Source organism: Saimiri boliviensis, chromosome 2, assembly GCF_048565385.1.
Source record: "Saimiri boliviensis isolate mSaiBol1 chromosome 2, mSaiBol1.pri, whole genome shotgun sequence".
NCBI lineage: Eukaryota > Metazoa > Chordata > Mammalia > Primates > Cebidae > Saimiri > Saimiri boliviensis.
The window spans coordinates 46,637,012-46,662,139 of record NC_133450.1 but is presented as its reverse complement, the minus strand read 5'-3'; the positions used below and the strand labels follow the sequence as shown (position 1 = coordinate 46,662,139).

At 46.4% G+C, this 25,128-nt stretch overlaps 2 protein-coding genes and 1 non-coding gene across 5 annotated transcripts in view; all 3 read left to right on the top strand.

The window, feature by feature from the left end:
• Nucleotides 1-13,885, top strand: part of LOC101027939 (myosin-6) — a 251,421-nt gene extending 237,536 nt beyond the window's left edge. The window contains exon 37 of the mRNA XM_074393232.1: nucleotides 13,832-13,885. Within this exon, the coding sequence (XP_074249333.1) occupies nucleotides 13,832-13,870 (39 nt within the window). The 3' untranslated portion in view covers nucleotides 13,871-13,885. The remainder of the gene's footprint in view (nucleotides 1-13,831) is intronic.
• The window catches only part of SLC7A8 (solute carrier family 7 member 8), a 65,496-nt gene that overhangs the window by 30,294 nt on the left and 10,074 nt on the right, over nucleotides 1-25,128 (top strand). For 2 of the 3 annotated variants that reach the window (XM_010335045.2, XM_003924314.4), the window contains 4 exons: nucleotides 13,033-13,158; nucleotides 19,099-19,252; nucleotides 20,171-20,294; nucleotides 21,664-21,767. In XM_010335045.2, the coding sequence (XP_010333347.1) occupies nucleotides 13,033-13,158; nucleotides 19,099-19,252; nucleotides 20,171-20,294; nucleotides 21,664-21,767 (508 nt within the window). Of the gene's footprint in view, nucleotides 1-1,132; nucleotides 1,986-13,032; nucleotides 13,159-19,098; nucleotides 19,253-20,170; nucleotides 20,295-21,663; nucleotides 21,768-25,128 lie in introns of those variants that run through there. The other variant, XM_010335046.3, reaches the window with a different exon arrangement.
• LOC120364108 (U6 spliceosomal RNA) lies at nucleotides 136-242 on the top strand. The gene has a single exon (XR_005579460.1). It is a non-coding gene; the product is annotated as a U6 spliceosomal RNA (small nuclear RNA).

Here is a 25,128-nt window from a genome sequence, read left to right as displayed (position 1 = left end):
TAATGTGACACACCAAATTTATATCACATACCTAAGAACATAAAATCAGAAGGCCTATAGGAGTGAGGCCCAATGGTACTTGGATCTTTGGGGGAAAGAAGAAAGGGCATCTCTGTTATAAGAGTTCAGCAAGTTGTGCTCACTTTAGCAGCACATATACTAAATTTGAAGCAATAGAGAGAAGATTAGCATGGCTCCTGTGTATGGGTGACATGCAAATTCATGAAACGTTCCATATTAAATAAAAGAAAAAAGAGTTTCACAAGTTTGAGTACTAGCTACCCTTGAAATTGGGTTATAACTGAACTGTTTTGGGAGAATTTTGCAGCCTCAATCCAGGTTTATAGAATTTAGTGAACACCAACAGAGCCCACAAGCCTTCTGGTCCAAGAACCAACTAAACCTCACAGGATCCACACCCTTTCTTCCAAGACTGAAATATGATGGAGGGCCAGGCTAGCCCTCCTGGGCTCAGTGCAGACTCAACAGAACACATTCTCATCCACCTTGCTCCATGTCTAGGGAGCATCAGCCCTGAGAACTGGTGTGTGAGATAGCAATTTTTCAGGCCCATGTTGAAAAAGTAATGAGTAGGATTAATAGGGTTCCCCACGGTGGCATGGCGGGCCACCCCTGGATTTCCTGGTGTCTTCAGTTTTGGGCTCCCCAACCCTGGCCAGCTCCGGAGCCATGTTTAACACATGCTGAAGAGAGAACTACTCAGCTCTTGAAAAATGCTGAGCTGGGTATTAGTGCTTCTTGGCTGAACTAAGTACTGGATGGTGATTCAGCAGAAATTCCAGGTCCCGAAGCTGGCACAGGAGCTAATGGGATAAGAAGGAAGGGGACGAGAGAGCCAGGAAGGGAGGAGGGGAGGGCACGGGGTAGCATGGGCAGGAGCTTAGCAGGAAGCATTTGCTGAGAGCTGTGTGCCTCTGGGAGCACAGCCCTTCCAGCTTCTCTGCACCCTCCTCCTCTGCTGGTGTGTCCTTGGAGGAGAGAGGCCCTTCCGGAAGGCCCAGAGCACCTCCTCTCCTTTGGAGGGGGTTCCGAGATTTCTAAAATGTTGTAAGTGCTTGGAGATGAAAAGGACTGGAGAAGGGGAAACGTTACTGTAGTGCAATAGGCAAGGTCTGTTTCAGAACCACACTCCCCACTGTGTACTTTATAGACGCTGGGATCAAAGCGCAGTTTGTGAGGAAGGGCGGCTTTGATTTTTTTGTTATGTTTTGTTTTGGTTGCTGTTGTGTGGCTTTTTGTGTGTGGGTTTTTTTTTTTTTTAATGTTTTTGTCTTTCACCAGTCAAGTTATATGTATAAGTTCACCAGACAAGTTATATTACATATACAATAATAAAGGTGCCAAAGACTTTATAATGTGGCTCCTCACCCGCTATGAAAAATGTCTTGGCCCTGAGGTGGGGGCTAGCGGGGAGTAGAGAAGGATTCTACCAGGGTTCTGTGAAGCTGACTCCGTCTCTCCCCACTCCCCCACAACCTCCAGGCCTCTATGGGTGTTTGACTAGGAAAGACTGTTCCTTGTGGCCTGCGTGGTTAGAACTGGAACCTTATCAGAGCCTTGGGTTTTGTGCGTTAGAGCTCAAACAGACCTCCGTGTTTTCTTTGCCTATCAGTGCCTTTTGGCAGCCGTGCCTGCTTACCTCCTAGATTTGGAAACGCCTGGGGTTGGACAGGCCAAGCCTAAGCTGCTTTCCACAATTAGAAACACGTGCCCAGTTCCTTCCACGAGCGGGGGAGGCGGCCAAGGAGACCAGTGCAGCCAATCACAGAGCCGAGCGTAGCCACACCCCCGCCCCCGCAGGCCCGGCCCCCCCTGCGGCTCCAGCCTCCAGCCCCGGCACCCAGACCCTGAGGGCTGCGGGGAGGGACATGCGTCACCCCTTTTGCTCCAGCTGGAGGGCAGGGATTCTGTGGGAGCTGGCCAGAGCGTGGCAGAAGGCAGAGAAGCGCACGCCCCAGCAAAAGGTGAGGCTGAGACGCCAACCCTCCTGGCAGGCCGTGACCCAGGTGAAATTTATGGCTGTTTCAGAGGACTGGGAAGCTCTGTCCGGAAAGGTGCCTGTTTTTCAGGTCTGGAGAGGAACAGGGCGTTCTGACTTCTACAAAGTGGCGTCACTGCTTCCTTTTTCAGCAGCCGTCTGCTTAGTACATTCCATCTTGCTTTTTTCAGGCCTGGCCTCTCTCTATTCTGCTTCTCTCAAGCCCTTTTTCTCTCCCATTCATCTGCGTTGTCCTCCCCTTGCTCCCTCCCGCCCTGTGGTTTCTTGTGCTCTTCCCTTCTCTTCTTCACCATCTGTCTTTATGGACGTTGGCAAGTCTAGACATTTTTCCGCCTTTCTACTGCCTGTTTTCACTTATCTGAACAGACAAGGAAAAGGGGCCTGGTTCTGGAAATGTTAACGGAAAACAAGCCTTTCCAAGCCAATCCAGCCCACTCCTGAGAAAGGTGCAAGCCAGCGAGACCGAGAAATCCAAATGGAGTTCCAAGAGTTTGGAGGGAACGTGTTATGACGGTGACATTGATAAGGGGGCTGGTGGGAGAGGACCCAAGGTGGAGATCCCTGTGGGAAATTACTTTCTAAAGCCCTAGGAGCAATGGATGCCATTTTCTTGGTTTCTGAGGCATGACTGTCTAAGTCTTCCCTTTTGCCATATTGGCATCTTCCTTCCTGCTGCCCAAGCTGGGGCTAACCAGTATCTTGGTGACACACTCAGAGTCCCAAGTGGCAATGGGAGTAGTGACCACTGACCCAAGCAGGGGAGAGACAACATGGGAGTGGCCAAGGGAAAGCAGAGTGATGTGTGTACAATGAAGGAAGGCAGGGCAGAGGCAGAACAAGCACCTGGGAATTGGGCTGTCGCAGTCTGGTCTTCGCTGCAAATTAGCTGAGGTCTAAATTCACTCAAATATAAAATGAGGTTCTGGGCCAGGCACGTTGGCTCACGCCTATAATCCCAGCACTTTGGGAAGCCAAGACCAGCAGCTCACTTGAGCCCAGGACTTGGAAGCTGCAGTAAGCTATGATCACACCACTGTACTTCAGCCTGGGTGACAGAATGAGATCCCATCTCTAAAAGAAAAATAAAATGAGGTTCTGGGTCTCTAAGGTTGTTCCTGTCTCTGATCACCTATGAGGCTGGAAATAAACTTTGGGTGGTAGGGCGCAGGCTTCAAATATTTACCTCTAAGGTATTTACCTCTAAGGTAAATATTTGAGTTTGGCTACAAGGAGAGTCCTAACTTGTTCATTCTTCTTAGGACTGTCCTTATAATAACCAATCCAGCCCCATATCCAGATGGCCTTATCCCAGCCTTTACCCTGTCAAACCAGAATAGTGTGCTTCATCAAGTGGCAGCTGGCTTAGAGGAAATGATATTGGTTCAGAGATCCATGTGAGAGTGTTCATTGACTCCCTGAGGAAGGCACAATGGCCCAGCTCGGTGAGAAGCCAGAGTCCTATATCCAAAGCAAGGGAGCACTTGAAAGTCACTGCCAGACATGGTGGCGCACACCTGTAATTCCAGCACTTTGGGAGGCCAAGGCAGGTGACTCACTGAGCCAAATAGTTCCAGACCAGCCTGGGCAACATGGCAAAACCCTGTCTCTACAAAAAGTACAAAAATTAGCTAGGCCTGGTGGCACACCCCTGTAGTCCCAGCTACTCAGGAGGCTGAGGTGGGAGGATTGCTTGAGCTGGCTGTGGACAGTCTGACATCCGTGGTTTTTTGGTTTTTGTCTTTTTTTTTTTTTTTTGAGATGGGGTTTCGCTCTTATTGCCCAGTCTGGAGTGCAATGGCGCGATCTCGGCTCACCACAACGTCCACCTTCTGGGTGCAAGCTATTCTGCCTCAGCCTCCCGAGTAGCTGGGATTACAATCATGTACCACCATGCCCAGCTAATTTTGTATTTTTAGTAGAGATGGTATTTCTCCATGTTGGTCAGGCTGGTCTCAAACTTCTGACCTCAGGTGATCCACCCACCTCGGTCTCCCAAAGCGCTGGGATTACAGGCATGAGCCACCGCTCCCGGCCTGTGGACTGTAGGATTTACACAGAGAAAAGGGAGGCTCAAAGAAGTTAACTGAGATTACATGACTAAGCTGGGAAGGGGATCATGGCCACTGAGTTCTTCAAGTTCGAAAATTCTGTGATTTTTGGATTCCGACCTGCCAGGTCCCTCTGAGAGAGTCATCTCTGGCTCCTTCCCTTCTTGCTGCTGGTGATCCTCCTCCCCATTCTTACCATTTCACACCCTACACAAGCTCCGCTGAGCTCTGCTCACTTGTTCCACACCCAAAAAGATGCCAGAAACCCACATCATCTTTCACTTACCGAGTGCTACTAGGTAGAGCTGAGGGGAAGAGTGATAAGGTCACAGCCTCAGCTCTGGGACAATCGCAGGGACTTAAAACCAGCTCCACATCTCCCCAGTCCATCCTTAAAACTTTCTAAATGAAGATGTATTTGTTTATGCTAATGATTCATTGGTGTTCTATTTCATAATGCACTAAAGAAATTAAATTGTCTCTTTTACCTATAGCCTATAATACTGTCATTCATTGCTTATTGATGGGGTTACATTCTGAGAAATGTATCCTTAGATGTCATTATGCAAACATCATAGAGTGTACTGACAAACTAGATAGCATCACCTACTATACACCTAGGCTACATGGTGTAGCCTGTTGCTCCTAGTCTACAAACCTGTGCAGCATGTTACTGTACTGAGCACTGCAGGCAGTTGTATTTGTACATTAAACATATGTAGGCCAGGTACAGTGGCTCACGCCTGTAATCCCAGCACTTTGGGAAACTGAGGTGGGTGGATCACTTGAGGTCAGGAGTTCGAGACCAGCCTGGCCAACATGGTGAAACCCCATCTCTACTTTAAAAAATACAAAAATCAAAAAAAAAAAAAAAAAAGAAAGAAAAATACAAAAATCAGTCAGGCATGGTGGTGCATACCTGTAATCCCAGCTACTTGGGAGTCTGAAGCAGAATTACTTGAACCCAGGAGACAGAGGTTGCAGTGAACCAAGATCATGCCACTGTACTACAGCCTAGGTGACACAGCAAGACTCTGTCTTAAAAAAAAAAAAAAAGGGCCAGGCGCGGTGGCTCAAGCCTGTAATCCCAGCACTTTGGGAGGCCGAGGCGGGTGGATCACGAGGTCGAGAGATCGAGACCATCCTGGTCAACGTGGTGAAACCCCGTCTCTACTAAAAATACAAAAAATTAGCTGGGCATGGTGGCGCGTGCCTGTAGTCCCAGCTACTCAGGAGGCTGAGGCAGGAGAATTGCCTGAACCCAGGAGGCGGAGGTTGCGGTGAGCCTAGATCGTGCCATTGCACTCCAGCCTGGGTAGCAAGAGCGACACTCTGTCTCAAAAAAAAAAAAAAAAAAAGAAACCACACACACACAAAAACATATCTAAATAGGGAAAAGATACATAAAATTATGGTCTTATAATCTTATGGGACCACCAAGATATAAGTAATCTGTTGTTGCCCAAAATGTCATTATGTAGCACGAGTATATTGATATGTAGTATATTGATTTAGGGCTAAAAATTCCCCAAAAATGTTGCTCCTGTTGATCCCTTCTGAAATATATAATCCATTAACCACATGTGCCTCACCACCTACCGAGTCAGGCTGGATTGACTCAGCCTGGAAGGGTGCAGAGCGCGTACACCTGCCAAGGTGTGCTTTGACATTGTCTACCACAGGGCAGTACACAGTGTGGACACCCTGTGCCCTCCGATGTGAAGAGTGTACTCAGACTTGGGGCTCTTGAGATAATAATCTCTGGGCTTTCTATCTCGACTTCTTGTATGGCCTTTGATTGTGACTTCTGGTCAGTAAAATAAGGAGACCAACAAAATGGTGGGGACAGAAAACAAAGGATTCATGTATGTGAACATGCTGGCACTCAACTCACCTTGCAAGAAGTTTGTGATTCTTGGGCTGGTGTTTGTGTGTGTATCTGGGTTGTGTATGTGGGCCTGAAGTTGTAAGGAATATAGAGGAGAATGGAGCAGAACCTGGATTAGATGAAGGAAGGATATTGTGTCATTTGCCCTGGATTTCTCTAAAAGGAAAGAGGGAAAACATTGCTAGAGTTACAGGGCAAGGCTGTTTGCTACTGTATTGAATTACCAAATGAAGGAAGAGGAAACAGGAACACTCTAGCTGTGACGTCCCAGCTACAGTTGGGAAGCTGGAAGATGTGGGAAGCTGCAGTGTGCTGTGGAACTTTGCCAACCAAGTGAGCACATTGGTGACCTCAGCTTCACTGCCCACTTCTAGAGAACGCCACCACTTCCCTCCTTGCAGTATCTGGTGTCCCACAAGACCTGTGGACAGACGCTCCTCTGGGCACCTGGTATGTGTTGCCTGGTTGCAGTTTAAAAGCTTTTCTCTTTAAGGGTATGTCCCTGCTGTTGGTCTTTTTGCATAATGTCTGTCTGGTATCCATTTTCTATTGCTGCTGTTACAAATAACTACAAACTTAGTGTTTAAAACTATACAAATGTACTATCTTAGTCCTGGAAGTCAGAAGTCCTAAACTCTGGTGTTGGCAAACCCGAATTTCTTCTGGAGGCTCTGGGGAGAATTCCTTGCCTTGTCTAGCTTCTAGGGACCTCCTACATTCTTTGGCTCATTACCCCATCTTTCATCTTCAAAGCCAGCAGCATAGCATCTTCATGCCTCTCTTTTTCTCTGTCTGATGTTTCCATGATCACGTGTTCTTTTGTAACTCTGACCCTCTTACCTTCCTCATGTAAGGACTCCTGTGACAACATTGGGCCTTCTGGATAATTCAGGATAATCTCCCCATCTCAAGATTCTTAACTTGGCCAGGTGCGGTGGCTCAGGCCTGTAATCTCGGCCCTTTGGGAGGGCAAGGCAGGTGGACCACCTCAGGTCAGGAGTTCAAGACCAGCCTGTCCAACATGGTGAAACCCCATCTCTACTAAAAATACAAAAATTAGCCAGCCATGGTGGTGGGCACCTGTAATCCCAGCTACTTAGGAAGCTGAGGCAGGAGAATCCCTTGAACACAGGAGACAAAGGTAGCAGTCAGCCGAGACCATGCCATTGCACTCCAGTCTGGGCAACAAAAGCAAAACTCCTTCTCAAAAAAAAAAAAAAAAAAAGTCCTTAACTTAGTCATAGTTGCAAAGTTCCTTTTGTCGGTTAAAATAACATAGTCACAAATCTCAGGGATTAGAATGTTGATACCTTGGAGCCGGGCGCGGTGGCTCACGCCTGTAATCCCAGCACTTTGGGAGGCCGAGGCGGGTGGATCACGAGGTCAAGAGATCGAGGCCATCCTGGTCAACATGGTGAAACCCCGTCTCTACTGAAAATACTAAAAATTAGCTGGGCATGGTGGCGCGTGCCTGTAATCCCAGCTACCCGGGAGGCTGAGGCAGGAGAATTGCCTGAGCCCAGGAGGCGGAGGTTGCGGTGAACCGAGATCGCGCCATTGCACTCCAGCCTGGGTAACAAGAGCGAATCTCCGTCTCAAAAAAAAAAAAAAAAAAAAAAAAAAAAAGAATGTTGATACCTTGGATGACCATTATTCTGCCTTCCACTGCCCACTTCCTAAAGAGATCTGCTGTCATTGGCAAGGGGAGGAAGTGAAAGAGAGACTTCTGTAATTCTTGGAGATCAAAGTCAGAGGTCAGGGCTGGGATGGGGCCCAGAGCACCTTCTCTACAGGGAGCCCAGCCCTCCACAGTAGACAAGCCAGTTCCAGGTCTGCAGCAAGGACTCTGAGTCCCTCTGCCGGTCCTGCAGAAAGCATTGAGCCCATCTGTCCTGCTTGGCAGCTGGGAGGCCCTGGACCCTGGGGAGGGCTCCAGATTGCTGGAATCTGAGTTTTCTTCCTCCTGCCTGACTCATTCTTTGTATCTCTTCTGTCACTTTGATGTCGAGTTCTTCAAACTGGGTGGATTAAGTAACAAGCTCCTGACTTCAGCATCTTCTTGAACTCTTGTCTTCTTAATAGTCTTTCATCTTACTTTTTTAACCCAGGAAGCAAGAAAGAAAGAGGGAAGGAAATGCCCAAAAAATACATATAAACCTGGAATTCCATGAGGGCCTCTAAAGAAGCAGCAACCGTTCCCACAACTAGGTTACAATGGACAAAAACCAGGGTCTTAGGACTTTTTATTTTGTCCAGCTAGACCAGGATTATATTTGTCCAGCTAGACCAGACCATGTTGCCAGGGTCTCCTTCTCTTACAGGAGGCACTTCTGATTCCCCTGGGCTGAGTTGGAGGCTCCTCATAGATACCAATTAGCTTCTGTGAATAGCCTTGCCACCACCTCATTATTTTGTGGGCATCTCTTAGTTCACCCGTAGTCCCTGTTACACTGTCAACTTCCTGAAGGCAGGGACTTGTGTCTTATCAGTAACCTCCCCACCAACTAGAATGCCTGCACATGTAGGCCCTGCATGAATGACGGATGGGTGGATGATAGATGGATGGATGGATAATGGATGGATGGATGGGTAGGTAGATGGATGGATTATGGATAGATAGTTGGGTGGATGGATCTATGATGGATGGATGCATGCATGGATGATGGATGGCTATATGGGTAGATAGGTGGATGGATCCATGATGGATGGATGGTTGGATGGATGAATAGATGGATGCATGGATGATGGATGGCTAGATGGATGAATGGGTTGATGGATCTATGATGGATGTGTGGATGGGTGGGTGGGTGGATAGATGGATGGATGGATGGATGAATGGATGCATGGATGATGGATGGATGAAAAGCCCCTCACATTTCAAGCTGCTGAGGTCAATGCTCTTCATCTACATGTGGCTTCCCTGAGGTCACTGTATCTCAGGCATACATAATTCAGGTTCTAGCCAAGAAGAGAGGAAAAATATCATTGTCAGCAACAGAGGGGTGCCAGGCTGCAGCTAGCCAGCAGCAGGGCTCCTGAGCAGGGCAGGAGCTTGGCAAGCATCCACTGACCTTTCCTCTCTGGATGGAGGCTCAGGTTTCAGTCTGCTGTGCAGGAAACTGTCTTGTGGTACCAGGAGACTGATACCCTCTTTCCCCTCAGTCACATGGTGTGATCACCCAGCTGCAGGGTGAAGGGCCAGATCTGGGGCCTGCAGCCATTGTTCCAAGGAGATTAGGTGTCACAAGTAGCCTGCCTATCCCCACCTCATTCTCAGAATTTCTTTTTGTTTTGTTTTTGTTACTGTGAAGGTGAAAGGTAATGTTAGTCAAGGGCTGGGTTCTTGGGAAGTAGTGGAGATAAGGTTAGGCGAGACTGAAGATAGCCACAGATAGGTTATTTGACAAAGCATCCCTCTCTCTGTCACCCCAGGAATACCACAGAGCTGACAGTTTGAAGGTGGTTTTCCGCCTGACTCAGTAAGGTCCATCTTGTAAAGAGATGATTTCATGTTTTCTGTCCCAGAACACAGGGAGGAGGAGGAATTTCTTGGAGTTGTCCCACTCTGCCCTTATTTTCCTCAAGTCCTGACTCCTCCTCCCCTTGGAGGATTTTCTTCCCTGAGATCAAGATCCAGTCCCTTGTGTAATCCTTACCTATCCCTGAGGCTCATGGATTTTGTTTCCTAATCTTGCTTCCTTCCTTTTATCAATCTCCTTTATCCTTTGGTCATCACTGCTGTGTCTGCCTGAATTCCTAGGTGCAGGGGCCCAGCCTTGTTCCCTGCATGCCTCAGGGCCCTGTGATCCCCCTGAGATCACAGACCTGGTTGTTAAGAGTGGTTTAGGTTGGATTGTCACCAGGCACATGATCCTGAAATCCTTATTGAATTGAGTAAGACAAACCAAATGTGTATTTATCAGGATGTCAGTCCATCTGGAACATTCGAGTATTTACAAAGTGTTCTCCCTGCTCAGGCACTGGAAACCCTTCCTCTGACAACATGTTTTGCTTCTCCTTATATGACACCATCTTGGAAAACAGCTCTTCCATGAGGAGTCAGGAGCTTCTACTCTTGAAGTCAAGCTTCCTGTTGCCCTTTGGCAGTGTGAAGCCGACAAGGGATTGTGTCTCCTTTTTATGAGGTTTCTGGAGAGTATGAGAGGTTGGTGTGCATTGTGGAACGTGTAGACTGAGATGATATTGGAAGGCTAATAAATTGTGGTATTTTAAAATTCATTTATTAAATAATTGCTGAACACCTACTATTTGTAGGCAGCAATGATATGTCCTGAGATTTAAAACATGAAAAAATTTACTTGCCCTTGGTGTTAAAAAAAAAAAAAAAAAATGAAAAAGTCACAGTCCCTCCCCCATTGGTCTACCAGAAGAGAAGACAAAAAAGAAGCAGATCATAGATTGCTTTTTTGGTTTTTTGGATTTTTTTTTTGAGATGGAGTCTCACTCTGTTGCACAGGCTAGAATGCAGCGGCTCAGTCTTGGCTCACTGCAACCTCCACCTCCCGGGTTCAAGTGATTCTTCTGCCTCAGCCTTCCAAGTAGCTGGGATTACAGGCGCTAGCTACCACACCCGGCTAATTTTTGTATCCTTAGTAGAGATGAGGCTTCATTCATGGTTTTGACCGGGCTGGTCTTGAACTCCTGACCTCATGATCCACCCGCCTCAGCCTCTCAAAGTGCTGGGATTACAAGCATGAGCCACTGTGCCTTGCCAGAAGCAGATCATTTTAATGCAAAGAAACACATGCCAGCGAGGTGCACAGTGGCTCACACCTGTAAACTCAGCACTTTGGAAGGCCGAGGCCGGTGGATCACTTGAGGCCAGGAGTTCAAAACCAGCCTGGCCAACATGGTGAAATCCTGTCTCTACTAAAAATACAAAAAAAAATTAGCCGGGCATGGTAGTGGGCACCTGTAATCCCAGCTACTCAGGAGGAGGTCGAGGCAAGAGAATCACTTGAACCCAGAGGGGGAGGTTGTAGTGAGCAGAGATCGTACCACTGCACTCCAGCTTGGGTGACAAGAGCAAATCTCCACCTCAAAAAAAAAAAAAAAGACTTGCCAACATTAGATATAAACAAAGTGGTCTTGGATTGTTCTGGAGAGAAGAAACAAACTTTGTTCCTCATCTACAAAACACAGCTGATATATCTTCTATTGCAGGCATGTTGTTGTTGGAATAAATAACATGCTAAATTATGAAGACTCACAACAGGTGACATTTGAGCTGGATCTTGAAAGAGGAGAAGGGGTTTGCCAGGTGGAGATGGTGCACAGAGGAAGGTTACAGATGGGTGATGTCAGGACCATCCTACCCTAACAAAATGTTCTCAGCATCAAGTAAGATTGGGAAATACTTGCAAAGTAGAAGCACCATCTAAGAATAAGGTATTGATGGCTGGGCGTGGTGGCTCAAGCCTTATAATCTCAGCACTTTTGGAGGCCAAGACAGGCAGATCAAGACCATCCTGGCTACCATGGTGAAACCCCATCTCTACTAAAATACAAAAAAAGAAAAAAAAAAACTAGCCAGGTGTGCCTGTAGTCCCAGCTACTTGGGAGGTTGAGGCAGGAGAATCGCTTGAACCGGGGAGGTGGAAGTTACAATGAGCTAAGATCGCTCCACTGCACTCCAGCCTGGGTGACAGGGTGAGACTACGTCACAAAAAAAAAAAGAATAAGGTATTGATAAATCTTGATCAGCCATTCAAGTGAAGCCAGAGCCACCACACCCAGCTAATTTTAAAAATTTTTTGTAGAGAATTACAGCTCCCTATGCCACCAAAGAAGATTTGTAAATGGATGGTAAATAAACCATGAAAAGTTGCTCAACATCCTTAGCCATTAGGGAAATGCAAATCAAAACCATAATGAAGTACAACTGCATGCCTATTAGAATAGCAAAATTTTTAAAAATGTTTTTTTTAAAACTGACAATACCAAATTCTGGGAAAGATGCAGAGCAACAGGAACTCTGGCACAAGAGTGGGAGTGCAAAATGAGACAGCCACTGTGGAAGAAAGTTCGGCAGTCTCTTATAAAGTTAAACATGTTCACTGTATGTCCCACAATCACATTCCTGGGGTTTTACTCAAGACCAGTGAAAGCTCCACTCAAAGATCTCTACCTCTACAATCCACAAAAAGAAAAAAGACTTCTACGCAAGTATTTATCGCAGCTTTATTCATAATGGTCCCACACTGAGCAACCCAAATGTCTATGGAAAAACAAACAGATGCTTTTATATCATAGAATACTATATGGCTATAACAAAGGAACAAATTGTAATATAGGCAACAACGTGCATAGACTTCAAAAGCATTATGTTAAGTGAAAGAAGCCAAACCACAGAAGACCACGTACTATATGATTCCATTTATGTGACATTTTGAAAAAGGCAAAGCTATAAGAACAGAAGTCGAAGTAATGGTTGTAGATTGGAGAAGATTTGGCTAACTGACTACAAAGGAGAATGATGCATAAGGAGACTTTTCAGAGTGTTGGGAATGTTCTACATATTAAGTGTGTGGTAGTGATTAAGCCATTAAATGCATTTGTCAAATCTCATTAAACTGTACACTTAAAAAGGTGAGTTTTAGCAAGATGCAGATTATATCTCAATAAACCTAAGTAACAAAAGATCCCCTAAGCCTCTATTACCCCAAAATCAGGCTCAAGAAGGTGTGTCCTGAATCCCACCAGCTGTTCACAGCCTCCCTTGCACAAATAATAACTTGAAGACAAAGCCCATACTCGTGCCCTGATCAGATGTGATTTTCCCCACAAAGCCAGTGCCTACACTTCCATGCCTACTTCTGGCTTCCAGCCCTTAGCAGGGCAGGCTCTGCCCAAGCTCTAATTGGGACACATAATCCCCATTTGTAGCCCATTAACCTTGCCAAAGTCTCTGGTCCCTAGGGCTGAACTTTCAGGATATCTGGCTCACCTACTACAATCTTATCATCAGGACAAGGGAGCACTTCTGCTTGTGTGCAGTGGACATCACGTAGCCTGATATGGCCCCTGAAGGTCTGTTTGGGGGTCTTTCATTTCAGTGCTCCTCACATGGGTCAACTGTTCCAGTGTGCGGTGGGCCACCCGGGTTCAAGACATCTTCACAGCTGGGAAGCTCCTGGCCTTGGCCCTGATAATCATCATGGGGATTGTACAGATATGCAAAGGTGAGTATCACAGGAACAACAGGTGCTGCCCAGCTTTCCTCCCCTTGCATGTACACATCCTCTCAGTCCAGCTTTAGAAGTGTGCACACCCTGAGATTTCCCCAATTCTAGCCTTGAGTGACTTCTCTTCTTGCCTTGCTTGACAAAAGGGAAGGAGAAATCATTTTCCCCAAGGTGGTTGGGAGTAGGGAATGTTCTCCCTAGACAGCAAAAGTCAACTCTCCCACGCTCACCTCATGACTCTAACACAGCTAGGTAAAGACCCCACATCTCAGGCGTGCAGTGGCTCCCGCCTGTAATCCCAGCACTTAGGAAGGATGAGGCAGGAGAATCACTTGAGCCAAGGAGTTCAAGACTATCCTAAGCAGCATAGTGAGATCCCATCTCTACAAAAAGTTTTTAAAATTAGCCGGGCATAGTGGTGCATGCCTGTTTTCCCACTTACCCTGGAGGCTAAGATGGGAGGATCACTTGAGCCCAGGAGTTTGAGGCTGTAGTGAGCTATGATTGTGCCATTGCACTCTAGCCTGGGCCACCGAGCAAGAGCTTGTCTCAAAAACAAAAACAAAAAAAAAAGACCCCAGATTTCTATATTCCTACTGCCCTTTTGCCCCAACTCCAGAGAAGCTCCCTGCATCTTCTATTGAATCTTGTTCATATCTTAAAGTGGAAGACAGAGGAAGGTAATTTTATGTTTCAAAATTGCTTATAATCTCTGTGAGAGAGAGCTCTGCATTCCTGGCACCCCTGCCAACATTCCCCACTGGATTTGGCTCTTTCCAAGACCGAGGCTGTATTTGGTTTCCATGGGACCCATAGCACCATGGGGCTCTGCCCAGTGTCACTGCCTCATGGAGAAAGTCAGGTGACAAACAGGGAAACTTCCTACAAGCCCTGAAGGCAGTGTGAGCAGCCCAGACTTCTACTTCAACAAACATAATTAAGTTTCTGCTATATAATGTGCTTGATTATTTTAAACAGTTAAATTAAGTTCTTTAATGGGTTATATATTACTTTCAGGCATTTAGACTTAAGGAAATCACTGTGCTATCTTGTCAAAAATAGTGAGTCCCTCCTAAGATGGCCTCAATTCTTTTTCCTGGTCACCCTAATCTATTTCCTGTCCCAGTGCTAAACTGCAGATGAATAAGTAATATATGATCAGTTACTCTATATCTCATTGAAACTTTAGCCAGTCAGCAGATGATTATGAGGGCCCACAGTCTATAGCACACTGTGCTAGGAGCTGGGAAGGAAGTTTAAACAGCCCTTTGCTAAAGAATTCCCATCCTTGGGGAATCTTGAAAAGAGAGGCTGGGTGTGGTGGCTCACGCCTGTCATCCTAGCACTTTGGGAGGCCGAGGCAGGCGGATCACTTGAGGTCAGGTGTCATGGACCATCCGGGATGGGTAGGCACGTCTGCCGGGGGTCTCTCGACCTGCAAGAGGGTCCCAATACCTGGAAGAGGGAGTGTGCCTGGAAAATTAATAAAGACAGAGAAAGCGAGGCGTCTGGAGGGCTGATAGGCTGTGCCTAAACAGCAAATTTTATTTTTCAAAGGCCAGGATTAGATACACTTTCTTGGCTCTAACTTTCTTGGCTCTGGTTTACATCATAGCAAGAGGAAATGCAAATGTATGCCTCACATGGCCTATACAATAGAGAAGTCAGATATGCAATCAGTGGTTGTAAAAAGTAACAGAATTTCCTGTAATCACAAAGCTTGTTTACATCCAAACATTATTCACAAAGCTTGTTTACATCCAAACATTATTCACAAAACTTGTTTGCATCCAAACATTATTCACAAAGCTTGTTTACATCCAAACATTATTCCTCCTGGCTGCAGGTATCTCTGGTTTGACCTTGTTTTAGAACTGAGATGTGAAAAGGTTTTCTGATTTTGCTCATCAGATTCTCCTTTATCTACTCCTGACTCAACTTAACTCAACTTCCCCATTCAGGAGTCTCTGAGTCAGAAATCAAAGCCATCCCTTATGGTGGCATTTGCTTTGCAAATAACAGTTAAGCCATTATCTAGGGTACAAGGCAGTCGGGTAAGTAAAGGTTAAAACTTATTCTTAAAGAGTCATAAAAAGGTTAAAAGCAGGAACTGGTTGCCAGCAGGGGGTCACTCGGTCTAGCAGCACCACATAGTTTTAGGCCCAAACGATATTGTGGTTGATATTAGAAACTGATCATTCATCTTTCAGATCCTCTTTCCGGATAGCTCGACTGCCTCCAGTAGGAAACTGTGTTTGGGATCAAACTCACCGTATAGTGAGACTCATGCCTTTTGGGGGTCTCACATGGGAATGTTCCCCACAATTCCCTCTTTTGTTTTTAAATGCAGCTCAAAAAGTTTGAGCTGAAGGCGCTGGAGGGAGGAGAACACAAGGCAGAAGAGGAACGGCAAGAGAATGATGAGTACAAGGAGAAAACCTCCAATGCCAATTAAGGTAGAAAGGGAAGGTAAATGAAAACCATGAGTCCAAGAGGACAACGTGTCCACAATGTCGCGGGCAGTAGTGGCATCCTGCGGCAGCTGTCTGCGAGAAAAGTCAATAGCATGGATTTGACGCTGTAAGCGAAAAATGTCCAAAGACAGATTGTTGTGACTCCAAATGCCTTGTAGCTGGGCACGGACCAGAGGCCAGTCCCATTCTGAGTCATTATAAGGGGCACTAGTAACACAAATGGAATTATAATCAGCATGACAACGGAAACGGAGACGAGACTGAAGATTATGAACCTTGTCACCCAAAACAGTAACAGTTTGTTCTAAAGCATTAAGCTTAGCCTCCAATTTAGAATCAATATCAATTTGAGTACCCAAAGAAACAGAAACATTGTGGGTTAGATGGTTAACATATGTGGCAGCTTGAATACTGTGAGCTAAACTTACAGCTGCTGTGGCAGCCGTGGCCACAATACTAACAATAGTCAAAATGCTAGCAATAAGAATACCCAGAAAACGTTTGGGGCGGACAATTAAATCGTGGATGTCATGTAAAATTTGCAGGCTATATTCATCATACCAGGGGCCAGAAACATTAACAGGAAGCATAACATAAGGGGGTTGATGAACGACGAGAATAGTATGGGTAGGAAAAATAGAGGAATCAATGCAGTTGGTAAGAGTGCAAGAAGGGCAAGAAATATGGTAGTGACCAGAAGAGACGGAAATGTTAACATGACCATAAAGTAAGGCGTAAGGAGAAGCAACACAGGCTTGGACATAATGTTGGGAGCGAGAGGGCTAAGAAACACTGCGGGTACCGGCCTGCCAATAACTAGGGGTAAGAGCAGTGAAAAGACGCCAGAGAGACGTATAGGTGCGGTCAGAGGAAGTAGAAAAAATAGGAGTGGCCCAGCCGCCAGGGGACTGGTACTGATCAAAGGAGGTGGAGAGCGGCGCGGGGAGAGACCAATCATAAAGAGTGAAACCAGTAGAAAGGGTATAGGTAAGGGCAGTGCGTTGTTTAGGGTAGCAGAGTTTCCAGGGGGGAGAGGGGTCAAGAGAGGAGTTAACATAGCAGCGAGAGCGGGGAACAGACGGGAAATCAGGAGAGGAAGAATTCCATGACTCTTTGATACCAAGATAGGTAAGAAGCCAGTCCCTAGTATAGAAAGAGGTTTCACCCTTAAGGAGGGCAGAAGGGCCTTCAAATGTGGTGAGATGCTTCATTCCTAATTCAAAGCAAAAGGGACCATTGGTAGAGGGGAGAATAGGTAAGAAGGGAATGCGATTATTGAGAGCGAGTTGGTCCCATATTTTCGACGCATAAAAACACATAGGGGGAGAAGCAGCTTGGGCAAAATAAGAGTAATTGGCAGTTTGAGGGGTAATATGAGTGGAGGAGAGGAAGCCAAAAAGAGAAGTATCATTCAAATAAACAGGAAAAGCAGGGTCAGTCCAGGTAACAGGACGGAGGATAGGAGGGTCAGGGATATAAGCCCAAAGGATTTGAGAAGTATCAGCAGAGTGAGCATGGGAGGGGGAAACCTGGCAGGACAATATGGCCATCATGGCAATAAACATGACTGCAGGGGAACGGGAGTGTCCTTGTTCAAGAACAAGCTGGGTCGCTTCGGCCGTCAGACGGCGAAGTTGAGACCAGGTCGGCAGGGCATTGCCGTGGAACGGTGTGCAGACTCGTTGTGTCCGTCGCAGGCGGCGGCGTCTCCAGTGGGGGGGGGGTGTCAGTGTCAGGCAATGAAATCGAGGAATTAGGGCGTTTGCTCTGCCGTCGAACTGGTCCATGCTTGACGAGACGTTCAGGCACCCAAATTGGCGAGGCAGCAGACCTGGGAAAAACACAAACATGTCCTCGTCCGCAGATGAGGACTGATCTGGTCCATGCCATTGGTTAGCTAAAGGATCTTTCCACGAGACCTCAGCCGTAGCCTTATCCTGAGGGTGCCAGAAATGGTCAGCGGCAGAGAAGCCATTAGCATCCAAAGTTAAGAAATTTAGGACATATAAGGCATGACACAACCAGTTGTGGGGCATCTTATGAATAAGGTGAAGGGTACTACCATGTTTGAGTTTGTGTAGTAAAGTTTTGAGGACAGCGTGGGAGCGTTCCACAATGCCCTGACCCTGAGGATTAAAGGGAATGCCAGTGCGATGACAAATCTGAAACTGAGAACAAAAGTTAGCAAAACCTTTGCTGGTATAGACGGGGCCGTTATCAGTCTTTATTAACTTTCCTTACGTCCTGTAATAGTCTCCATTTACCGGAGCGTTTTTTAATGACAAAAATAGGAGAATTCCAGGGACTGTTGGTAGGCTGAATATGACCCACATCGAGCTGTTCCCGAACCAACTCTTGAGTGGCAGAAATCTTTTTTTGAGACAAGGACCATTGCTCTACCCAAACTGGGGAATCAGATTTCCAGCAAATAGGATCAGCATGGGCATCAGGAGAATTAGTGGCCCTTAGGAAAAATACCCTAAACCTCGTTTGTCATATTTTGGAGAAGGAGAAATGGCTCCGGTACTCCCTGTAAATTTTTACCTAAGCCTTTTCCTTCTTGGTAATCTTGTCTTTTCATAATCTGCCAAGCAAAATTTCCAGTAGTAAGTTTTACTTCCATCGCTTCTAAAACATCGCAACCCCACAAATTAAACAGGAGTCCTGGAAGGATATAAGGATGAAAATATCCCTCATGTCCCTCAGCATCAGTCCACTTTAATAAATCAGTAGATTGTTCAGGATTATTACTCATTCCAATTCCTTGTAAAGAAGTCATAGAAGGGGAGGAAGGCCACTGAAGACAGGGTCTTGCTCTGTCATCTACACTGGAGTGCAGTGGCACAATCATAGCTCACTGCAGCCTCAAACTGCTGGGCTCAAGTGATCCTCCCACTCAAATAGGTGAGAGACTACAGGCATGTACCACCATGACTGGCTAACTTTTTAAATTTTGGGTGGAGATAGGGGTCTTGCTATATTGCCCAGGCTGGTATCAAACTTCTGGCTTCAAGCATTCCTTCTGCCTTGGCTTCCCAGATTATTTGGATTATAGGCGTGAGCCACTGTGCCCAGCGCTGGATGCTTTCTTCATTAAAATGTGGAAACTTAGATATCAGAGACAGTGGTCAGGAGATTATCAATGACTCCAATCCCATATTTCCAAAGCCCATTTTACCTTAACTGTTCCTTTTAAATAACTTTGCCTTTTACAGGAACATTGAGAACTGTCTTTTGATCCTAAACCCTCATTTGAACTCAGTGTCCAGGGTCTCGGAAGTCCTGGACCTGAATTTCCCTTCTCCCTTTATCCCCATTTCTCCAATATGTTGGGTTCACTAGAGACAAGACAGAGTTGGTATCATTGCCACAGGGAGTGGTGAGAGATGGTCCAGTGCAGGCCAGGGGCTGCTGGGCCCACAGCTCGTCTCGCTAACCAGCTTCCTGCTGCTTGTGTCCACAGGAGAATACTTCTGGCTAGAGCCAAAGAATGCATTTGAGAATTTCCAGGAACCTGACATCGGCCTCATCGCACTGGCTTTCCTTCAGGGCTCCTTTGCCTACGGAGGCTGGAACTTTCTGAATTATGTGACTGAGGAACTTGTTGATCCCTACAAGTGAGTTGAAAGAGCCTGGCTATTCCCTCTCCCTTGCAGGGCCACAGCACCTGCTGTTGGAAAGAGGGAGCAGGTGTCCACTGCCTACCTCACCTTCCTCAGCCCCAGTTCCGCCTGTGATCTGATCTATCCTGAAGTCGTAGTTCATTTCCCAGGAACGCAAACCATATGCCGTTCATCCCACCAGGAGGATAAAAGGATCCAGTGACTTTCCCAAAGCAGATTAGAAGCTGAAAACTGTCCTGCAGTAACACCACTGCCTTAGAGAATGAACAGAGCCCTGAGAGGCTTCTGGGAGTCTTGCTTGTTTCAGAACAGGCTAGTCTTGGTGTCTTGAGGCAGGTGGGAAAGGTGCATTGTGGAGATTCAGGTCAAAATCAACAGGTGTGCAGCTTACTTCCAGCCTGAGTTGTTTTATTGCCTTCATTCTTTTTTAACTTATTTTTTCTTGTTTTGTTTTGTTTTTAGAGACAGGGTCTCACTCTGTCACCCAGGCTGGAGTCTACTGGTGCAATCATAGCTAACTGCAGCCTCAATCTGGGCTCAAGCAATCCTCCTACCTCAGCCTTCTGAGTAGCTGGGACTACAGGGACAGGCCACTGTGCACACTTAATTTTTTAATTTGTAAAGATTTGGTCTCACTATGTTGCCAGGCCTGGCCTTGAACTCCTGTGCTCAAACAATCCTCCCTCTTCAGCCTCACAAAGAGCTGAGATAACAGGTGTGAACCACCATGCTCAGCCTCATTTCCTTTAAATTATCCTGCCCATAGTGAGACAAAACCCACCTCCCGGGAAAGGAAGCCTCACAGAAGGCTGCAAGGCTAAGCACATGGAGAAAGAAGACACTCCCCAGACTCTATGGCGAGGCGGGCATCCCGGGTGCCAGCCCTTCCCCTCACCTCCTCTCCTTCTACAGGAACCTTCCCAGAGCCATCTTCATCTCCATCCCACTGGTCACATTTGTGTATGTCTTTGCCAATGTCGCTTATGTCACTGCAATGTCCCCCCAGGAGCTGCTGGCATCCAACGCCGTCGCTGTGGTAAGAAATGGAAGTCTCAGTCTCTTATACCAGCAATGTGGACATAGACTTGCCTGCTGCAGCCCCACTCACTTGTCCCTGATCCATGGCCCTGTGGAAGTAGAAATCACCCCCAAGTCCTCAGGGCAGAAACCACATATGTCATTGACTGGGGTATCTTTAAGTACCCAGGAGCAAACTGGTGGCTGGGTTGTACCTAGAACAGCTACAGTGGTGGAACCAAGTCATTGCCACAGAGACCACATGGCCTGAGAAGCTAAGACATCTTCTGGCCCTTTACAGAAAAAGTTTCCCAGCTCCTAATCTAGAGTACTTTAAGCTCTAAATGTGAGGGTGGTATGAAGCAGACAGGCCCCTCCTCCAAAAGACATAATCTTGCACAAGACATGCCATTTCTTTCTGCCATCATCTCCAGAAGCAGAAGTTGGGTGTGCTCTTTGGGGAAGGAGGCCGTGCTGGTTCAAGGGCCTGGGATCCTCGCCATCTGAGAAGCACCTGGGACACACCTTGCTCCCTCCTGGGGCATCAGGCTGGGCCACCACCCACTCTGCCAGTCTCTTCACTGGCCTTATCTCAAAAGACTATAAAGAAAGAGGTTCTCCCATCTCCTGGGGCAGCCTGTTCTTATGACCAACAGCCTTCTATTCTGAACAATCCCTCCTCAGTGATGTGCTATAAACCTGGCTCAGGGAATATAGAAAAGGCGGGTCCTCTGCACTGCATAGTCCTTGAATCCATGAAGATTTGTCTATAGCTTCACAGCCTTTTCTTTCTCAGACTAAGGAGGGGCTCATTCTTACTGTTTTACGCCCAGCTCATCTGTTTTGATGAATCGAGAAGTTCTCACCCTGTGATTCTAGATTAATCCCTATTTTGCAGTTAGGAAATGGAAGCTCAAAAATCATAAACTTTGCTCAAGTTCTCACAACTCCTAGCTGGAGAGCAAGGATTTGAGCCTAGATCTGCCTGACAAGCCTGTGCCCTTCCCTGTGCTGGAGAAATCAAATAATATATGTGAGGCCTGGATCATACCACCTGGCTTCCAGTGCTGGCCCTCCACTTGCTGGGTGATCTTAGGCAAGCTACTTAATCCCTATGTGACTCAGTTCCTCATCCATAAAACAAGAATAGTAAGTGTTAGTTTATTATTATTACAACTGTATACTACCTCCTTCAGTTAATTAGCCTAAAACATGCATTAACCCTTCCTATGTAGCTGTCACAGGATGGGGGCTCTCAAGGAAATTGGCCAGAGAGAATTGGCAAGGGTGGAGATGGAAAAAATGATTTCCCAGAATGAAGTGAGAGCTAAGGGGTCAGGGAGTGGTGACTTCTCCTTCTTTGCTTATCTCCTGGTTTTCTCTCCCAGACTTTTGGAGAGAAGCTTCTAGGAGTCATGGCCTGGATCATGCCCATTTCTGTTGCCCTGTCCACATTTGGAGGAGTTAATGGGTCTCTCTTCACCTCCTCTCGGTGAGTGCTGCCTGGGCCCTTCCCCAGCCAGGGGCCGCTCTGCTGTGCACTTTGCTCTATTTGTGTATGGTGGGCTTGTCTCTGTCAGCAGGGGTCTATGTGGGCATCTGGATGGTGGGCCTGCAGAGGGCTGATTGCTCATGTGAGGGTGTGTGTGTCAGTGTGGATGCTAAGGAGTGTGTGCTGCTCACGTGGTCACCTACGACGTGTGTGGTATATGGGTCCCAGGTGCTTCACATGTAGTGGCCTGTCTCATTTCAAAAGGAGCAGAAGATACAGGAGGCTGCCAGCCTGCCTGATGCAGCCCCCAGTAAGGGGCTGTGGTTGGCAGCAAGACAGTATCTTGGCTGCAATCCTAGAGCCCCCATTTCTACTTGCCCAGAAACAGGCTGCTGCTGGCTGGCAAGGAACCCCATTTGGAAAGGGACCAAGAAGGAGACTTGTGCCTGGGGCCTCTGGGTCTGGCCTCCCATGAATGTTCTGGAACTAGCTGCAGGTGGGATGGGATCACCCTGATTGCCCCGAGAATACAGAGCTCCTTCCTGCTCAACAGAGAGGCAGGTATAGAGGCCTTTTCGAGGCCACCCATGAGACTCGGGTGGAGAACGTGAAGTGAGAGGGTGGGGAAAAGTGGAAAGAAAACATTTGTCCAATGAAAGAGCCTTTTAGCCTTGATCACCACTTTGGAACTTTCTCAGAAGCCAGAAGTACGAGCCGGTCCACGAGTCCCAGCTCCTGCCTCCTCACATCCAAGGACCTGGCCCTTTCTTTTGCTGTCTTCAGAATGGGCTGTAGAGACTAACAGATGTTGAATGACTTCCATTTGTGTGGTACCAGGGGTTCTCCCAGGTTCTTAGAAAGCACCCCCTGCCCTCAGGACACAGTCCTGCTCCAAAGATGAACCCCTAAGTTCAGCTGCTTCCAAAGCCATCACATCAGGGAGGAGTTCCTGTGAAATAACAAAAGAGTGTGATGTTTCTAGGGCGAGGGCTGGAAAGAGATGGTATGGGTGTCCCCTGCATCCTGGGACCCTGTGACACTCACCCACAGCAACCTCATGTGCATGTTACACAGGAGCACTGGCAACATGGAGGCCCCCGCCGAGGCCAAGCAGTGGAAGAACAGTGACCCATGAGGCTCCCTGAGATCTATTGGAGGAGAGTGACTGGCTACAGTCACTTTAGAGTGGGGTTTGTCCCTCAGGCAGGCCAAGCAGTGGTCTGCATGCATGTGGTCTAGATGTGTGTGCATGCAGGAGACGGTGGCGCATGGTGTGCCCCACCTCCGATTCAGAGGCGAGACCTCACCCACCCCGACCTCCTCTGCTCATCTTTCCAGTTCCTTCTTCCTTCCTTCTCCTTCCCTTCTTCATCTCTCTGTCACTCCTTTGTGTTCTCGGGTATGGAGAGGATGATCCTTCCTGAGGAGTCAGAGTGTGTGGATGTGTGTTATGCTTAATGTCATCGTCTCCTCTGTTGTCGTCTAGCTGGGCAAGGACTGTCTCTTGTGAACCTGACAGTTGCAAATGCTGTTGGATCTGGACGATTACACTTGGTCCTGTCTGCATGTCGAGGAGGGATGTGAATGCAGGACCCTGGCTATGTGCACGATGAGCCCCAGAGAGCATGAAGCTGTCGTGTAGAGGGGCGATAGCATGGGAGAGGGGACGGGGATGCTTATGGCTGCATGAAACTAGTGACAGTGGCCTAGGGAGTTCATGAGGGTTACTGCTTATGGGTACTTGGGGATACAGTCAACTCCACACTTGTGATGAGCTGCTGCTGTTAGCTTCAATCTACTGCATACACAAATTACAAAGTAAGTAACAATTCCCCTCTGAACTCCCAGTGTGCTGAATCTGTGCCTTTTTGTTTTTATAAGCTATACCCTTCCTCTCATCTCTTAGGTGAGCCTTTCCCTAGGAAAAAGAAAAAAGTGGTCCAATTTGCACTGATGTGTAAATGACTGTTAACAGGTTCTAATATTCCCTTTTCTCTGAGGAGAGTAAAAGGGAAGAAGGGCTGATTTTTATGTTCAAGTTTCATATTCATATGTATATAATAGATGTATATATTTTCAAGGTACTTGTGATGTTTCAATACATTGATATAATGCATAAAAATAAAATCCGAATAATTGAGATATCCCATCTCCTTTAATATTTTTTCTTTATGCTGGAACATTCCAATTATTCTCTTAAAATTTTTCTTTTTAAAAATAACTTTTGGGGCTGGGCATGGTGGTTCATGCCTGTAATCCCAGCACTTTGGGAGGCCAAGGTGAGAGGACTGCTTGAGCCCAGTAGTTTGAGACCAGCCTGGGCAACAAGGCAAGATCCTGTCACTACAAAAAAAATTAAGAAAGAAAATTAAGTAGAAAATAAAATTGATTTAAACATCAATATCCTAGTTGTGATAATATAATTTTGCAGCATGTTACCAATGGAGGAAACTGGGCAAAAGATCCATAGGATCTCTCTTTATTATTTCTTACAACTGTACTTTGTAAGATTCACTGAATGTGAATCTATAATTATTTCAAAATGAAAAGTTTCATTTTTTTTTTAAGTTAACTGAGCATGGTGATATGTACAGTGCCAGCTACTCAGGAGGCTGAGGCTAGAGGATTACTTGGCTAGAGGAATTGGAGGCTGCAGTGAGCTTTAATCAACATTGAACTCCAACCTGGGTAACAGAGCAAGACCCCATCTCTAAAAATTGGAAAAATAAAAAGTTTAATTTTTTAAAGTTAAAAAAATCCTTATTCTGAGTATAAATATTCCATCTATTTTACCCTTTTTTTCCTTTCCTTTTTTTTTTTTTTTTTTTTTTTTTTTTTTTTTTTTTTGAGACAGGGTCTCACTTTGTCACCCAGGTAGGAGTGCAGTAGTGTAAATACAGTTTACTGCAGCCCCAACCTCCCAGGCTCAAGTGATCCTCCCACTTCAGCCCCCTAGTAGCTGGAACTACAGGCATGCTGTACCACACCTGGCTAATTTTTGTATTTTTTTGTAGAGATGGGGTTTCACTATGTTGTCTAGGCTGCATTTTAGAATTCTTTCAAATTTTTCTGTAATGTATAAGGAAGAAAATTAAAGTTAATCATAATTTCACCACCCAGAGATAATCATTTAGCATTTTAATGTCTTTTACAGGCCCATAAATAATCTTTAAATTAATTGGCATTTGGATGTCGTGGTGCACACCCAGAGTCTCAGCTACTTGGGAGGCTGAGACAGGAGGATCACTTGAGTTTGGGAGGTCAAGGCTGCAGTGAGCCATCATTGTGCCACTACACTCCAGCCTGAGCAACAGAGCAAGACCATGTCTCAAAAAAAAAAAATTAATTTGCATTATATTTT